The 16,848-nt window shown below is 45.0% G+C and overlaps 3 protein-coding genes across 6 annotated transcripts; 1 reads left to right on the plus strand and 2 right to left on the minus strand.

Moving 5' to 3' along the window:
* Positions 1-4,454: 4,454 nt before the first annotated feature.
* On the minus strand, positions 4,455-9,501 carry LOC139327854 (cyclin-Y-like protein 1). Of its 2 annotated transcripts, none has more exons than XM_070957863.1 (10): positions 8,591-9,501; positions 8,317-8,391; positions 8,203-8,237; positions 8,025-8,125; positions 7,752-7,787; positions 7,578-7,629; positions 7,367-7,486; positions 7,049-7,215; positions 6,795-6,957; positions 4,455-6,691 (listed from the first exon to the last, which is right to left on the minus strand). In XM_070957863.1, exons 1-10 carry the CDS (start codon positions 8,748-8,750, stop codon positions 6,575-6,577), a joined length of 1,026 nt encoding a protein of 341 aa, XP_070813964.1. In that variant the 5' UTR covers positions 8,751-9,501; the 3' UTR covers positions 4,455-6,574. The 2 variants fall into 2 exon arrangements, with proteins under 2 accessions (XP_070813964.1, XP_070813963.1); XM_070957862.1 differs by having other exon boundaries at positions 4,464-6,691; positions 8,025-8,128; positions 8,591-9,496.
* Positions 9,502-10,374: 873 nt separating this feature from the next.
* mettl21a (methyltransferase 21A, HSPA lysine) lies at positions 10,375-11,540 on the plus strand. The gene is made up of 3 exons (XM_070957645.1): positions 10,375-10,595; positions 10,676-10,787; positions 10,892-11,540. The coding sequence occupies exons 1-3, from the start codon at positions 10,449-10,451 to the stop codon at positions 11,287-11,289; spliced, it is 657 nt and encodes a 218-aa protein (XP_070813746.1). The 5' UTR covers positions 10,375-10,448; the 3' UTR covers positions 11,290-11,540.
* LOC139327714 (cyclic AMP-responsive element-binding protein 1) lies at positions 11,385-16,601 on the minus strand. 3 transcript variants are annotated; one of them, XM_070957642.1, is made up of 8 exons: positions 16,460-16,601; positions 15,328-15,421; positions 15,068-15,214; positions 14,819-14,919; positions 14,430-14,569; positions 13,843-14,025; positions 13,584-13,737; positions 11,385-13,476 (listed from the first exon to the last, which is right to left on the minus strand). In XM_070957642.1, the coding sequence occupies exons 2-8, from the start codon at positions 15,412-15,414 to the stop codon at positions 13,332-13,334; spliced, it is 957 nt and encodes a 318-aa protein (XP_070813743.1). In that variant the 5' UTR covers positions 15,415-15,421; positions 16,460-16,601; the 3' UTR covers positions 11,385-13,331. The 3 variants fall into 3 exon arrangements, with proteins under 3 accessions (XP_070813743.1, XP_070813745.1, XP_070813744.1); XM_070957644.1 differs by having other exon boundaries at positions 16,277-16,493; XM_070957643.1 differs by lacking the exon at positions 16,460-16,601 and having other exon boundaries at positions 15,328-15,795.
* Positions 16,602-16,848: the final 247 nt, after the last annotated feature.

Below are 16,848 nucleotides of genomic sequence, written 5' to 3' on the forward strand. Positions count from 1 at the left end.
TTGTGGTTGCACTGCACTATGTTGCAAAGCACAGTTGGGTCAAATTCAGGGACATCCTGCTCAACTCTTCTCCTGGGGATCATCCAGTACAGTTTGTTGGCAAGTTTTTCTTTGATTCAAATTTCTGAAGCAGGGAAAATGACGAACAGCACTTTCCATTTTAATGAAATGTGACTATGGTGAAAGTGATGTCACTCAACAAAACTGTCAGTACACACACCAAGTGAGAAGCGTGGAGGTGCCTTTCCAGGGACGAGCTGGTGGATCAGAGCAGCGTGGAAGCCAAGCGCGTTCGCGCCCTCCCAGGCTAATTGAATTATAAGTGCCGTTTATTTTCTCATTCATCTTCCACACAGGGAAAACCACTTTTCTGTTGGGAGAAGCTTTTGTGGTGAATCGGGACGATTCTGTGGTGCAGAGTGCAGCGCTCTGAGAGGGAAGGAAAACTGGTGATTTGATTAGATTTGATTGGATCATGACTGATTCCAGGAGTACGACAGCTGCTGATGCATTCCTCTGAATCCCACGTTTCCAGCCATCATGTTCAAAGCCGTAAAAGAGTAAATCATATCCTATTTTTCCAGAGCAGGGTGACATCGAAAGACATCCGAATTTTATTAAAAGGCAAATCCTCATGGTCTGACTCTAATCTGTTTCACTAACCATACAGCGTTCATCTCACCCGCATGAGAGTCTCGAGATATTTCTAGTAGTATGTTTCGTAATGTAATCAGTACATGTGCTTTCCTTTGCATTACAGAGGGGAAATGAATATTTATGATACATCGTGGCACAGTTTTGCCATTTGCTACTTGAAGACATCATGCAGCACATTCAGTATGACCCACATACTGCTTAAAAAGTCTCACTGTCCAATATGCACCTCTCACCTTCTACCACTCTTCATGCATGGACAAACACAAATATGCACACACAAACAGGCCCATCACACACACTCTGCGCAGATCAGCTGCAGCGGCGGGGGCGGCTCTGTGTGTTCAGGCCTAGTGGAGGGTTTGACATTGTATAGTTGAAGAGTGTGTGATATGAGGAGTGACCTGAGTGTGTGGAGGGTAAACGGAGTGACTCCCCGGGGGGGCAGCTTGTTCTCTCCAGCCCTCTTTTAGAGTTCAGACAAGTCCCATGATGCTGAGAGATTAATGAAGCTGCACTGGCACTGTGATCCCGACAGGATACACACACACACAGTCACAGGCATACACGCACACACACACTATTCATTTCAGATTATTACAGTTTTCATGTCCCTCCACTGATACGAGCTTTACACGACTCAGCTGTTTAACACACTGAGGGTGGCACACACATTGTACAGAGATCCCATTTTCTCATAAACAAACTTACACTCAAGTAAGTTTCCATCATGTCATTTTACTCCAACACACGTCACCTTCAAGTACAATATTTCTTTTACTAAGGCAGTGTTTCTCAATTCCAGTCCTTGGACCCCCCTGCCCTGCATGTTTTAGATGGTTCCTGCTCCAACACACCTGATTCAAATGAGTGGCTCGTTATCAGGCCACTGCAGAGCTTGATGACGAGCTGATCATTTGAATCAGGCGTGGTGGAGGAGGGAAACATCTAAAACATGCAGGGCATGGGTCCTTGAGGACCGGAATTGAGAAACACTGACTTAAGGTAACACCTAACATGTCAATTCAGCGCTACATCATGCTCATTAATTCATCACCATCAGGGTTTGAGTCTTCCTCCGAAGAGCTTGGATGAAACAGGCCTGTTTGTGTCTGTCTCCATCCTCCAGCCTGGCAGCGGTACAAGCAAGCTGCACCACAGCTCGGGACAGTCGGGAGGATGTCGCATTAACACATGGACAAATCTCACACCTGCAGTCAAGCCAGATGTCTTAAAACACTGCAACACTGCCTCCCTGTGGTCACAAATGGGTACTACTGCAACAAGCAGCCTCTCAGTTTGGTTCAGTTGGAAAAAGGGGAAAGAAAGGACACTGAGGTAAAATACTCCCCGAGGATGTACACTACTTTAAAGTATTAGAGGTTAGCAAAAGAGGGAACAAGATATTTTAAATTATTTTGGGGTCGAAGACAGAGAGACGGAGCACTTCTGCAACATAACAAGTATGTTTGACGTACCACAGTAGATGTAGGTGTGGTTTACAGCAGGTTGGAGTAAAACTTGCTCGTCTTGTTAAGTCAAACTTCTTCACTTAATGTTCTCATTGTGGGTGGTTTCTTCCCAATTTCAAAAACAACAGACGCTCTCAAAGGCAACGCATAAAAAATGCCAGTAAAAGTCAGTAAAATCGTGCATCCCTCACAGATGAAATGCTAATTCTTATGCACCAAATACCTTGTATGTATTATTCAGGGTAGATTTCGGATGTATGATATAACTTTGCATGCATTACTCCAGGTGAATCTAAGAGGTGGTTTTTCGCTGAAAAGGCTTTTCAAATTCAAGGTGAACTGTTGCCAAATAGAGGTAGGGGGGAAAAAATGCTTCCATTCCAGCATTGCAGAGATTTGCATTCGCCTCAAAGTCAAACTTGCTGAAAGTTTTGTGTCAGATGTTAAAAAAATGGCCAGTCAGGGGATCACCAGCATCAGTGGGATTCATTACCTGGGGACCATGAATGTCTTCATAAAATCTGATGGCAGTCTGTCCAATAGTTGTTGAGATATTTCAGTCAGGACCAAAGTAGCTGCATACAAAGTTACACTCTGGGGTTTTTGATTCAAATAAAAGCTAAATGAATCGGAGGTGATTAAAGGTACAATACCTCTTCCCACGAGCCACTTTTCTTCCTCCCTGTCCTTCAAGGCCAGTACCCTCCTTGCAGCATACTTCCTGTCTGTTTTCATATTGCAGAAGTCATGCACAACCTGTGACAACATGGCAGATTGAAGATAAGATCAGTGCTGCATTCAGAGCATGATAATGTACAATAAATAAAGCTAGACACATTTATAATATAAGTCATACAAACCATGAAGTAGATCCAACAAATAGGTTTAAACGTGTATCTGAGGGAAACGCTGCATTCAAGTCACAACACACCCCAGACGAGAAGGAAAGCTGCACTGATGCATGAAGGTATGATTATGAGTTGCAACATCACGATGGAGCCTTTTCTTTCCTCTTACTCTGAGGATGACAAAAGAAGTGTTCGGTGGCAGCTGCAGCAAAAGCATTAAAAAGAGGAATCCTACACTGCGGCTGGCTCTGTGGTTATCACGCCGAAGAGCCATACTCACCCTGAGCGCTGCATGATACATGAACCCATGGCAGCAGCAGATGGCCAATATGCAAAAAGTTGTTATGACAGATGGGGGCCCAAACACAAGCATGTCCACTTCCTGGGAAAGGAGAGGTGTGTTCATTGATTTTAAACGCATCGCACAGGAGCCCACTGGTTTGCTGTTGGAAGCCTCACTGAATGTGGATCAGCAATAACCCTCCATGAAAGCTCACTCTGCAGCCAATTGAGTCCAATGTGAATGTGAATATTGCAGGTATTGACCGTGCTGAGGTCGCGATGCCACGGCAAATGAATATGTGGCGTTCATTGGCCATAGGACAAAACGACGCAATGTACAGATCTGTGCAATGCGGTCCACAGTGGGCTGGAGAATTAGTTTATTTTTCCTGCCATCTGTTTATACAAACATAACATTTACTCTCATATTATATAAGCTAAGATTTCCCTGAATTGATTGATGCAAAACCATTTCAAGATATAATCTTAACAGGAGGCACAGCAAACACCAATGGCAGATAAACAACTGGTTTTAAAACTAACGCAACATTGATGCAACTCACCCCTTTTATCTCTCGGTGATTGATAAAACTTGATAAAGACAAAAAACGGTCTAGTAACATCGACAAAGGTCCACACGATCCACTGCAGCAAAAACATTTTGTCCAAAACATGACAGCAATCCACAAAAAGATGCTCTCTCCTTTCAAATTAGCAGGCCATACATGAAATGTGAGGATCCAGCCAATCACAACTGAGTTTGCGGATGACTGACGTTTCAAATAGCCAATGGAATTCTGACCATGCCAATAGTCCACTTCAGTGTTATTTAGGTTCTGATTTCAGTGCTAATCGGGATATTACACACATTTTGAAGTGATCAATATAGTCAATGCCATGAAAATATAGGTACAGATCCTTTGAATATGAATATAGATGGCTTAAATTTAGACTTCATCACTAGAAATCTATTTATGTAAATAAATACATGGTAAATTGCCTTTTTTTGGACAACGCCTGCATACTATTACAGAAAACATGCAAATATTTAGTTTCTGTGGTAATGTTATCAGTTTTTATTGCACTTGCACGAGGGTAAGGCTTCATGCTGTGGTTCAATTGTGTTTTATATATTTATATTTTATATCATATCGTCATCTGCAAAAAGATATTCTGGTGGAGAAAAACCCTTCTACTTGAGTGTGTTCAAAGTTTTATTACTCAATGCCAGCAGCACCTACAGGGAGACCAAAATCCAGTTTGCATCACAATGATGATGTGTCATCCACTGGTTGAACTTGAAGAAACGTGCAACCTCTGAAAAAAAAAGCGATCAGTGTCAGATAAGGCGCGTGATGCTGATGTTACTTGGCAACTGGATCAGAATGAAGGCCGGCAACACGTGGATGATCACTTGCATTAAGATACGCTTCTGTTTGAGCTGTTCTTTGTGTTTTTCAATGCATATTTCTGCATAAATACACAAATGTACATATTGTTCCTGTCCCATTAGCATCTGTCCTTGCACCTATTAAATAACCTTTTCGAGAAAGTAACTTTGGACTTTTGGGCATTTTTAAATATTTCCATCTTCAGTGGGAGTGAATGGGCCGTCGCTGCTCTCCCTGCACTCAATATGCTAATGTTGCTTTTGTTTGTGTGTCATTTAATTAGGTTAGAACTGCACAAAGGGCATTCACTTAAAGGCACAACTGCCACTTATTCTCACATGGTGTCATGGCACCGTGGATTGAACCACTTTTATCACTGCGAAGAAGCAGCCAGGTCTGAGCTGGTCAGCAGCTCCGGGCGTGGCGGCACCAGCCCTGAACTGCTCCGTCCAGGCCAAACGGCAGATCTGGCTCAGGGCCCGATTTGTGCAATTTTCATGGTCAAGTAGATCATGAGCCTGCAGTGGGAGTCATGTGAGCATTTTGGATAAGAGAGCCTCTTGCGGCAATGGGGCTTCTGTTTGGAATATTAGCTATCTAGCGCCCCCATGAGGCCAGCAGCTAGGTCTAAATGAGCACCTGCAGCCTGGGAGCTTCGTTGGAGGAGGTTGTGTGTGTGCAGCTGGAATAAATGCATGAATCCATATTCTTTTTGAGAAATGTCAACCCCGATTTATATCCACCGTCTACATTTCCCAGTGCTCTCGGTCTCTCTGTACCTGAATCGACCTGCTTTCTTTCAGCTCATATCCTTTCCTCTCCTCTCTCTTCAAGCAATGCTTGCCCAGCAAAGGTCAAGCCGTGTTTTTGCTCGGAAAGAAGCTGAACTTCGAGGCAATTTCTCCCCGCTGGACGGTTACTACTGCAGTGTGGAGCGCAGTGGAAGGTTTATAGCTTGTACACACCAGAAGGACATTGAGGAGGCAGGAAGTCATGCACGGCTGTATGTTGGAACTTAATAATGTCTAGCTGAGTAAAGATCTAATTTACTGATTATTTCAATGGGAATGTTAAATAAATTGAATAATATGAAGCTACATCCATGGTGTTTGACTACTTTTATAGAGAAAGCTCTGTTTCACAATATACTGAACTTCTCATGCAATCTCATCTCATAGTGGAACCAGTTCATTGTTGAGTTCATCATGGCTTCCAGCAAGACAAAAAGCACCACGACACGTTTTCCCACCTAAGCAGCCTCGACTTTGAACAGCGACTGAAATTTATTTGAATTAAATAAAGTCTCGTACGTTTCACAGCTATAGGGGCCTACATAGTAAGCAAAACAAAGTCTACTCTTTGTCCGTGTGCAGAACTACACCACAGGGTAGTTCAAGACCGTTTGTCATCGTGTGAATAAAGGAGTGGGGCAACAGCTGGTGGAGAGGAGGGGGGCCGAGGCCAGAGAAATGACTCCCCCAAAAGGTCGGCTGATGTTAAAAAGAAAAAAATGAAAAAATAACAAAAAAAAAAAAAAAAATACGATGAGGTCGATTTGTGCGGTTTCAGGAAGCATTTTCATGTGGATTCCTTCCAAAGTTACACGTCCAGCACTTGAAAAAAATCTCACAATCTGCAAAAATATGTCACCAAATGACCATGCTTTGAAGGCAGATAGCTGAAGTTCTTTGTAATGACCACACAGAGACTGGATTCGTTATATTCTAGAGATATCGACCAGTAAACTTCTGCTCTTTCCTTCCTCCTTCACGTCGGCATTTAACATTTTAAGCAGAACTTTTTAGTTACTGGTTTTAATCTACTTTGGAAACATCAAATCAACTCTCGTGTGATTTCTTCCATGTTGCGTCGCATTCTGCAGCTTCACCCCGAGCCCGCCGCTCCACCCTGACGTGGCTGTCGCAGATTAAGACAGCACGGCCTGGGAGTTCTTGATGCCAACCAGGTTGTCTGCGCTGATGGACCTCCTCATAGCAGCTTTACTCAGGTCCTTGTACTTGTCCTCGCACAGCCTGGAGATGGCCTGGATGCGAAAGCATGAGCACAGAAACTGTTAGCACCGAATCAGTGAAAATAAATCTGAACGTGGGCATTTTCACGCACGATGCAGCCCTGCCCGAACTCACCTCCAGCTTCTGGGCCCGCTTGTTGCTCAGCGGCTCCAGAGGGAAGCTGAGGTTGTTGTCGTCGGCCAGCGAGCGCAGGTCGAAGTAATACTTGGCGTAGACGCTGGCTGGGACGTTGATGTTGAACTGGAGCAGCTCCAGGAAGTGACGCTCCATCTCATTCCTGCAGAACATGGGACAAAGCAGGCAGTCGGTTCCACATTTTTAAGGACAGGCAACACCGAGCTGGCTTTCTGTCCAGCGACCTTACTCACATGTCCTCCACGGTGATGTCTTTGAGGATCTGGCAGTAGTCCACGTTCCACACTGCCTGGTCATCCCACACCTTGGAGGCCAGCAGGATGGCACCAAGAACAATTCGCTTCCAGTTGCAAGGACAGATGTCCATCTCGGCGTACGTCAGCAGCCTTTCCAGGTAGACCTAACGCCCAGGCGAGACATGTGCACACATCACAGCAATGGCGGACGACATAAGCGGTCCAAGTGACTGTTATTTGATAAGAGCTGGTGTTTGTGGATTTATATTACCTCCATCAGACTCTTGAAATATAAATCTGCTGTTGTAAACTTACCAGAGTGACGATGGCGCACTCCGCCGTGAGCTGCGCCGAGCTGAACAGCGTCCGTATGAAGCGGTAGATGAGTTTGTGTTCCGGGTCCACCACGGAGTAGTCATCCGGAACCTTTTCTCGCTGTTGGGCAGAGGGGTGCTCGTCAGCGGCCAATCGGCACAGAGTGAACAGCAAACATGGCTGCCTCATGCAATCAAAGACATCAGCTCACCGACAGAGGGTGCTTCTTCTCGTCGAATATGTCCAGCGAGCGGTTGGAATCTCTGCAGGGGCGGAACACGACGAGCCAACGTTAAACACTGAAGGCCTCCGCAGGCCGCTAAGATGCCAACAGGCCTGTAACTAATGTTGTGAAATCTGTGAGAGTACTTCAAACGTTTCCTACCTGTTTTTTATGTGATAGTATATGGCCAAAGCGACGCTGGAACAGAGAAACATCGACACAAGACAGACAAACAGTGAACCACTGGATGGGATTTTAGTCTTTTGCAGCAAAAAGTATGTTGCATTAGCATCCGCTCGCCTTCTGCAGCTGTACTGACAGATGAGATCACGTCTGCTGCACGCTTGATTTGTCAACACTACTGACTGGAAGCAGAGGTGGCTGCCCAGTCTGTTCCTCTGAAGACCTGCAGGAGGCGGAGGCGGAGTCACTCACCATTTGATGGTGCTCTTGAGGTTGGGCTGGCTGACGGTGCTGTCGTCGATGTATATCGTCGAGCAGGAGCTGTACTTTTTGGTCAGGAGCCCCGGGGACATCTGCTGGAGAGGAGATCAAAGTTTAACACAGAAGATTTGGGTCATCATCTAAGGCACAAATCCTCACAAACACTCACGTGATTCAGGTAGTTGCTTTTCCTTTTCTCGCGCACTGAAATGAGGAGAAAACAGTGAGTTTTAAAAAATGAATACATAAAAAAATCAAATGATCCCGAATGAGAAACACTGACCGTCAGTCTGTGACTTGTTGAGGAAGAGGGTGCTGGCTCTGGGGTGGTCTGATGGGTTGGCCTCTTGGGCCAGTTCTGCAAGAAGCAAGGATGAAAGTAAGGGGGGGGACATGGCACAGCACTAAAATATGTCTACACAGGACATGTTTGTCCCAAGAGTCTCCATTCTCTGTATTTTGCTGTGATTTAGGGCTAAAATATGAGTCATTACAAATCAGCTTGAAATGGTCAAATCTGTGGAACATGATGCAGACGCTGCAGGTGTGAGCCTCACCGTCCGGGAGCTCCCTGTCGCTGATGTGCTGCAGGTACGTCCCCGTGTCTTCGCTCACGTCCTCGGTGGTGGTGATGGGACACTCCTCCAGCTCCACCTCCCTCCTGTGGATCTTTGGACTCTCCCCGGGAGAGATGCAGCAAGACACCGAGCCTCCCATCGTTGACCTGCAGCAGTCCTGCTACCGTTTCCCATACAAGTGAGGAGGGATCACCTACGAGTCTAACTGGGCCGCAGGGAGTCTGCAACTTACGCGAAGTTTAATCTGAGTCTTTAAAGGGGTAGCTGTAAATCTTAACTAAGGTCTGTCCGAGATAAAAGCCTACATTTAAATCTTTACAACGATCTATCTTTAGTTTAGTACCTCAGGGACCAGTCGAGCTGGTGTGTTTGGCTGCAAGGTGAAAAATCTGGCTGTTAAATGGGATCTATGGAGGAGAAGCCAACTGGGTTTCTGCGCGATGTGCAGGGCAGCTGACATTTTCAGGGCGTGTGCGCAGCATAGCACTGGCGCACTTGAGGAAAAATTACATGCGTGGACTGAACAGTTTTGGACGGTGGGTAACAAAATCAAGTCATTTTACGGAACAGAGGATAACAAGGCAAAGTCACGAGCTCCTCCGTCTCCCTCCATGGCTAGCCGGCTAACGCTAGCTTCCGCGCCTCAGACCACTCCTGGCAGCATGGATCAATCCATTTTCACTGCGGTTCAAGTCTCTGTCACGATTTAAGGCTTCTCTAGCGGACTAGCGTACACATTCACAAACTGGGAAAAAAAACTCCAGAGGTAGCTAAAGAAGCGGAAAGGTAGCGAGTAATGTTTTTTTAAAGCGATGGCCAATGTTAGCTCGCATCTCGTCGCATTTGCAGGACACGTCTTGGCTGTCAAATCAGCCGAAGCAGTTCAGTTCAGAGGGAACTTCCGGCTATTGCCTTTCAAACTATAAGTCTTCATTGTGAACTTCATGTAGTGAAGTCAAATTCTTTTATATAATAATCATGATTTGCACTGTAATCATGAGCACTGGTCATTTAATGAATCGAATACAACATGCATCACAACCAATGATGGAACATAACTAAGTACATATATTTCTTTAAGTACTGAAGTAAAAGAAATTAACGTACTTGCACTTTACTTCAGTCTATTTTCGTGCCACTTTTCGATTTTTGTATTTGGAATTTGTTTAATGCACATATTATGTTGTTTTTGTTTGATTTCACCTCACAGTGGGAAGTTACGAGTCTTATATAAAACCTCCGTGCCAACTATCAGAAGCTAATTTCCAAGCTTTTATTTTGAGTGCAGGAACGCAACTGAAGCGGAAACTGTATTGCTGCTATGTGCTGTTGAAGTTACAGTCCCAGGGGCAGATTCATATGCAGGTCCCGCCCCCTCAATTATGGAGAAAACACAGCCGTTGAGAAAAACCTTCGTAGACACGCCCATGATGGAACCAGGCTTTACTATTGGTCAGTTTCTGTTAAACTGTTACATGATTGGCTGATTTACTCACTGATGCGTCAAGAGTGGGCTGGGGATGTTTTACGCAGAGGCGCCTGAATGGGCTCTGTCCATTACGCTAATATGTTTATTGAAACAAAACTACAGCATAGCTAGTTCCGCAGAGATGGGGCAGAAAATGTGATATGTTTGATGTGTGATAATCTGGAGAATGCACCATTTAAAAGAATGGTTTGACACTGAAAGAGACACTATGCCCCACAAGATGGCAGTAATGCACCGGTAACTCAACCAGCTGCCCTAAAAGAAATTCATAGAAGAACCACACCGCGCATGCGCACAGTGACAGACGTCTAAAATATGAATACCTAATGTTTTCTGCTCTTTTACAGCATGGCCCTTGTTCCGTATGTGGAGAACACGTTACCCGCACTGTCCAAACTCCACAATTCATCAGCACAGTTTCGGTTCGCCAACCACGACCTCCGTCTGGCCCAGGACTGGAAAAAGCTCGGGGTGGCAGCAGTCGTGTGGGATGCGGTAAGTGATACTATTGGTGCCAACTGTTCGTCATTCATTGCTACTTATTTAATTGAATGCATATGGCGTCTGTTTTCCAGGCAGTGGTCATGTGTATGTACCTGGAGCTGGGGAAGGTGGAGTTAAAGGGGAAGGCGGCTATTGAACTGGGAGCTGGCACTGGACTGGTGGGCATTGTGGCAGCCCTGTTGGGTGAGTTTATCATCCCTATCCAAGAGTTGTGAGTGGGAAAATTCAAATTCAATGCATTTCAAGGTATTAAACATAGACATGTGTTATATTCTTGACCTTTCCAGGTGCCAAAGTGACCATCACTGACAGGGAGCCTGCCCTGGACTTCCTCTCCACCAACGTGGAGGCAAACCTGCCTCCACACTCCCAGGGATCAGTGGTCGTGTCCGAGCTGACCTGGGGCGAGGGCCTTGATCGTTACCCAGCCGGGGGATTCGACGTGGTGCTGGGAGCGGACATTGTTTACCTGGAGGACACTTTTGAGCCATTACTGCGGACTCTGGAGCACCTGTGCTCGGACACCACCGTGGTGCTGCTGGCCTGCAAGATTCGCTACAAGAGAGACACAGACTTTCTGAGCATGCTGAGGCAGCGGTTTACAGTCCAAGAGGTCCACTATGACAAACAGAGGGACATCCGGGTGTATAAGTCTTGGAAACTGCCACCTTCAAGGGATTTGTGACAACCTAACGAGTCAGTTCCCTTTGGGTGACTTCCTTCCTCTTTGTAATAATTTCCAGTTTTTTTTGCATCAGAATCAAATAAAATGTTTAAAAATCAAAGATTACCAGAAACACATTTATTAACAGCTGCCAAAAATGTAATATTTCAATAGCTCTAACATAATGCACTGTATTATACAAGTTGGTGCTGACACTTAGAAATTGTGAATACAAAATTAATGAACAGCAAAATAAAAAAGCATACTATGTCAAAATACCTAAAATAATACAATATGGCATTCTATTACCAGGAAAATATCCATTTTGTTCACTGTGAAGCCATTCTTTTTGATTTGGTTGCACTTTACAATCCTTTTGCAGGGTGTCTGATAGGTGCAATGGAGTTGGTACTTTGCGCTCCAAACAGCTAATAATGTCTAATCAAATGATGATGTCTCATTGATCACTAAACAAAACACTGGTGGACGCGTTGTAATCGATTACAGGTTAGCGGTGTAACTCGTGTACAGTCCTTGCAGCAGCTCAGCTAGCAGTGGCAGCCTGTGAGATTTTCCTGTTAATGTGAAATGTGGAAGGATTGTATATGCAAGGAAAGTGCGCATGCCACTTTGTAATCCTATAAAACAGAATTTGGAGATGGCCCGTGCTGATGCCAATTCATCCAGCTCCTGGTAGACACACGGGTATCTTATACTCATCTACGTCCAAATGCAGGAACTGTCTTAGCTGAACAAACTTTCCCAGTAACAAAAAGGTGGAAACATGCTCAAAGATGGACAGGAGCCATGTCTCCAAAATCTGTTTACAAATATGTAAACAAGGTATTTCTTTCATTCCAAGTAAGGCTCGTTATTTTTTTTTTATTCAAAAAGGATCCGTCAATTAAATAATTCAATAAAATAAGTGGATTGAAAAATCCATGTTACAAAAATATGGAGGAAGACCACTTTCGGCACAAACACTCCTATTTTTTGCTGACGTGAATTGATGCAAGAGCAGCAGCTCGTGCATTTTATTCCAATTTTCTGAGGAATTCCAATCACTGAAGGCATATTATGCCACAGATGGGGGACCCAATTTATTGTAAACTATGGTGTGCAGCAGGCAACAAAATTTGTCTGCTTCTTTTATATGTCAGAGGATGTTTTTGTAAAGATTGGTAGAAATCAAAAACAATGAGCCTTAGTAATATGACTGGGAACATGCATCAGAGACCCAATAAACCCTCCAAGATTTGCAACCATAACTGAACGTTCCACCGGAGAGATTTCAACTATCCTCTTGTGTATTTTTAAAGCTGCAATTAACATGAAAACCATTTTAGAACCCAACGTAATGATGAGCTTCGCTGTTCATGTCGTATCAAGGCAAAGTAAATGAAAGTTTTTTTTTAAAAAAGTCTATGGCATTATGCAAGCAATACATAGTAAACCGAAACATAGCTAAAAGATAAAATGTCCATGATACAGCCCATCTACAGTCCAAAGCATTAGTAAGTAACAGAAGTTAATGCAAGAGTGCAGTTACAATTACAAATGTTGCACACGAAGGTAACCTCTCCAAACGATCCAAGTGTCTCTGGAAGATTAGGCTGTAAAAAGTTCTGTCGGTAGTGGTGATGGTACTTGAGCGGTTTCCTCGTTGCTGGTGATGTTGCCCAGTTCGTCCAGGCACCAGTGACTGGAATGCTTCCCCTCGGTGACTTCAAAACGGGAACTGCGTCATCGTCTGTTCTATAGCTTCACCACAAGGACCCTGTGCAGCTGACACCCGCCCTGAACGTTGCCTCGCCCTCTCATGGCAAACTGATGGGAACAGAATCGCAATTTCAAATCGCTGAAGTGGGAGGTGGCGTGTTTTTTTGTATACTCCTGGTGAGTCACTTTACAGATTTTTCAGCAGTTTTTTTTTTTTTTTTAAGAAGAAAGCAAAAGAGTAGAAAAGGGGGAGTGGCATCCAGATGCATGGCTCTGTGCTGAGTCTCTGTACACGGGGACAGACGGACACCTGTCGAGTCCCCAGCAGGCGTTTGGTGACGTTTCTACTCGGATTTGTGGCAGTACAAGTCTTTGAGGGCTTTGAGTTCCTCGATGAGGGTTTTGTTCTGGTTCTCCAGCACAGCCACACGGTTCTCCAGACACTTGACATACTCCTTCTTCTTCCTGCGACACTCGCGGGCTGCCTCCCTGCGTGACATGAAGACCACGTGTGAGTGTGTGCATACTACACCTCACTACTTCAGCCAAGCCACTTGTATTTCTAAAAAAGGATTAAAATCCCATAATACACATACCTGTTTTTCATAAGCCGGACCTCTCTTTTGCGTGTGACTTCCTCCGTGCCTCCTCCTGTGCCCAGTGCAGGCGAAGTCGCCATGACCACCCCGGGAGTGATGGCGCTGGTGGGGGCTGTGCGGATCTGATAGGCCTGGACATCACCAGAGGCGGCTGACAAAGACGGGCAAACACAGTAGGTTTTTCAAAAATTCTAACAAATTCATGTGAAACTTTACCAATTAGAGCAGGAAGCATTTTGCTGAATCATTTTCCCACCTTGTACAACCACTTGGTTGCTGGGCACGAGGATCTGCTGCCCGTCGCTGGTCTGGGCGTACTGCAGGATGGTGGCACCAGGCTGTGCTGCAGCAGCGTTGGCCATGGTCAGTGTCTGCAGGCCCTGCACTCCATCTGTGCCGTTATTGGCCAGCTGGATGGCCCCACCCTGGGTAATGGCAACTGCAGAGGAACAATGTCAAGAGCAACATTGTCGTAAATGAGAATCAACAACGTTCTGCAAATCCAGCGCATCAGACATGGAAACCGCAGTGCAAGAAGCAGCGGCAAGAAAGCAGAAATCCAAGTTTCTAAACGTCATCTCCTGACCACGTTGATTGTCACAGACACTACATCGATATTTTTCTACTGTATACAATGTAAGCACAGCTAAATGGAGCAACTAATTTCCTATTTGTTAAACTCGCTTCATGTTAAATCCCTCTGTGCAGCACAGCACTGTCTCTGCACATGAAACAACATAATATAACAAGCAAAAGGCAACAGCTTGATAGCAGGAAATCCGACATGTTGCAACAACGCAGAACTTCCTGTAGTTCTTCCTTCCAGTATCAAAAAGTACTCACTGTACTGGCCGCTGCTGGTCTGATAGATGGGAGTGGGCATGGTGACTGTGGTGATGGCAGGAGCTGAGTCATCCTCTGACTTTTCTTCCTCAATTCGAGGCACCGCTGGAACATCTGACGACAAGTCATTTAGGATCTTCCTGCAGAGGGGGACAATCACAGATATGTTAGCAAATGTTCGAAACAACCTGTTACGATTATACAAATGCTCTCTCCTGCTCACTGAAACTGCAGCCTTATGCCTTGGAAACAGCTGCAACTAAGATATGAGATGCAGGCAAAAGGTTATGGGAAAATGTCTGTACAGTTCAAAGCACTACATCATTGAGTACCTAAGTGATGATTCTAGAAAGCTGACTAATATGTGTGTGATAAGATGTCACACAAACCTATAAGAAGGTCGTCTGGACAGGATCTCTCTCCTCTTCTGAGAATCCGTAACGCTGTCTACAGACTCCTGAGAGTCCTCACTCTCAGCAACAGTCGAAATCTGCAAAAAAACAAATAAACAAATGCACACACCTTTGTTTCAACGGCTGACTCAAACAATATCAGTCAAATAAAACATTTTAAAGGGGCGTCTCATTGCAAGTATGTAGTGATGAAGCATTCAGTGACTATTATGTGCATTCTCTCACCTGTACAGTCTGGACTTGTGGGGACTGGATGACAGAGGGCTGGGCAGCTTGGATCACCCCGTGCACCTGGACTGTCTGACCATTCGGTAACTGCACAAGGGTGACTGTGGGACTACTGGAGGACACCTGGGCTGCTGCTATGGATGCCTGCAACCCATGATCATACACTAACTGTATGCAAGGTTGTGAACAGTTATCAGCAGTAGCAATCATGCAACTTGTTTTGCATCATGTAAATTAAAAGTGAGTACAGGATCTACCTGGGCCAGGGTCATCTGCTGGGCCTCAGACTCCGAGACAGCCGTTTCACCACTTTGCTGTGTGTCTGCACCAGCCTCCATGGTCATTTAAAATCTGCAAAAAGTAAGAAGCTGCTTGATTGTACATGTATCACCATGCTTAAAATAGAACTGTGAGGCACAAACAGTGAGAAAGTGGTCCACGGCGCACAGCACACGCTGCAGGTTTTGTCTGAAACACAGTGCTTGTTGATACTCTGAAGGAGGGTGTGGCTTAGCTTGACATGCTAGCATAAAATTCATTTAGAAAAACATCGTAAATGAGATTTCTTGAAGAGACCGAGCATTTTTCCGACTACAATTATTTAAGGGCATGTAGCAGATAGGATACTCAAAACATGGCAACACAACCTTAAAACAGAGATTATAAACATGCTGCCACAGTGTAACTATGCTCGCACTTCCCATAAACGCTCCAGGGCTAACGCTAACTCCTCGGTAGTTGTTGCCGCCTTATCGTTAGCATGTAGCTAGCTTGCGCAGTACGCGCTCCACTGCTTGTTAGCATGCTAACGAACTAGTAGGAAAGCATTGACTGTTAGCACAGTTAGCAACCATTAATTCAACATTTAGCAGGGCTATTTCCACGCTTTCCCCCCCAGTTTTTAACAGCTCGTGTCGCAGTCTTTCGCTTTGATATAGCATTCAGCTGTAGTCGAAAACAATATTGCACTGACTAATTAATAACATTAGGCTGCTAGTTTTAAGCCCCTTTGGAGGGAAATGTCTGCATGTATGCCAGTTTTGTTGCAACTAGGAGACCCCACTTTCACTAACGAGTTTGTTGGGTATATATCAGTTAAACACAATGTTGGCATGAAAAGGCGACACATGGCTAATTGCTTCTGTGACTTATTTCTCGACTGTTTGTTAAAAGAAAAAAAAATTAAGCCCACTTCCATATTAATACCTAACGTTATGTCTCTGTTGGTGTTGCGACCCAGCGAGACTTGCAGAGACTGACTCATTTTGTGAGCCTCTGCAACACGGCCGCCATGATCTCTTTGTTGGCTTTGTGCGGATATCAGGCGCAAATAACTTCTCTGGGCAGCCATCTATCTGTTTAGCAAACATCGGATGCGTATCCTCTTACCAACACAGACTCGCTTCGTCACTCCCGGGTCTACGGAGCTCCACTTTTATTCAGACCGACACGTAAGAGACCGCGTCAGGCTACACCTCCGTCGCGTCACCGAGAACAACAACACGGAGAGGAGGACGAGGGAGACGACGACAGAGAAAATCAGCTCTATCGACAGGACGCGAGTGAAGCCGGAGAGGGCCGGAAAATCCCGAAGGCTGCCGAGGAAACGATGGAAAATCACGGACACTGCCGAGGAAACTGCTCAACGTCTTAGACTTTTTCTGAGCATGCGTCGGGTTGTGTAATTATAACTAACACATTTTTAAAAGATAAGACACCTTATCACGAGATGTCTCACAAACAGCTTATATCTATTTTAGCATTTTATCTGATTTAAT

This window comes from Chaetodon trifascialis, chromosome 24 (assembly GCF_039877785.1).
Source record: "Chaetodon trifascialis isolate fChaTrf1 chromosome 24, fChaTrf1.hap1, whole genome shotgun sequence".
Taxonomy (NCBI): domain Eukaryota; kingdom Metazoa; phylum Chordata; class Actinopteri; order Chaetodontiformes; family Chaetodontidae; genus Chaetodon; species Chaetodon trifascialis.

What these genes read in the sequence shown, in the direction of transcription:
- LOC139327854 (XM_070957862.1), bottom strand. Translation starts at nt 8,750, where the DNA reads ATGGGAGGCTCGGTGTCTTGCTGCATCTCTCCCGGGGAGAGTCCAAAG. An exon ending in GACATCACCGTGGAGGACAT is followed by an intron (nt 6,958 to 7,048) that starts GTGAGTAAGGTC and finishes CATGTTCTGCAG; the next exon opens with GAATGAGATGGAGCGTCACT. An exon ending in AGCGGGCCCAGAAGCTGGAG is followed by an intron (nt 6,692 to 6,794) that starts GTGAGTTCGGGC and finishes TTTCGCATCCAG; the next exon opens with GCCATCTCCAGGCTGTGCGA.
- mettl21a (XM_070957645.1), top strand. Translation starts at nt 10,449, where the DNA reads ATGGCCCTTGTTCCGTATGTGGAGAACACGTTACCCGCACTGTCCAAA. An exon ending in CAGCAGTCGTGTGGGATGCG is followed by an intron (nt 10,596 to 10,675) that starts GTAAGTGATACT and finishes TCTGTTTTCCAG; the next exon opens with GCAGTGGTCATGTGTATGTA. An exon ending in CATTGTGGCAGCCCTGTTGG is followed by an intron (nt 10,788 to 10,891) that starts GTGAGTTTATCA and finishes TGACCTTTCCAG; the next exon opens with GTGCCAAAGTGACCATCACT.
- LOC139327714 (XM_070957642.1), bottom strand. Translation starts at nt 15,414, where the DNA reads ATGACCATGGAGGCTGGTGCAGACACACAGCAAAGTGGTGAAACGGCT. An exon ending in AGCAGATGACCCTGGCCCAG is followed by an intron (nt 15,215 to 15,327) that starts GTAGATCCTGTA and finishes CATGGGTTGCAG; the next exon opens with GCATCCATAGCAGCAGCCCA. An exon ending in TCCAGACGACCTTCTTATAG is followed by an intron (nt 14,570 to 14,818) that starts GTTTGTGTGACA and finishes CCCCCTCTGCAG; the next exon opens with GAAGATCCTAAATGACTTGT.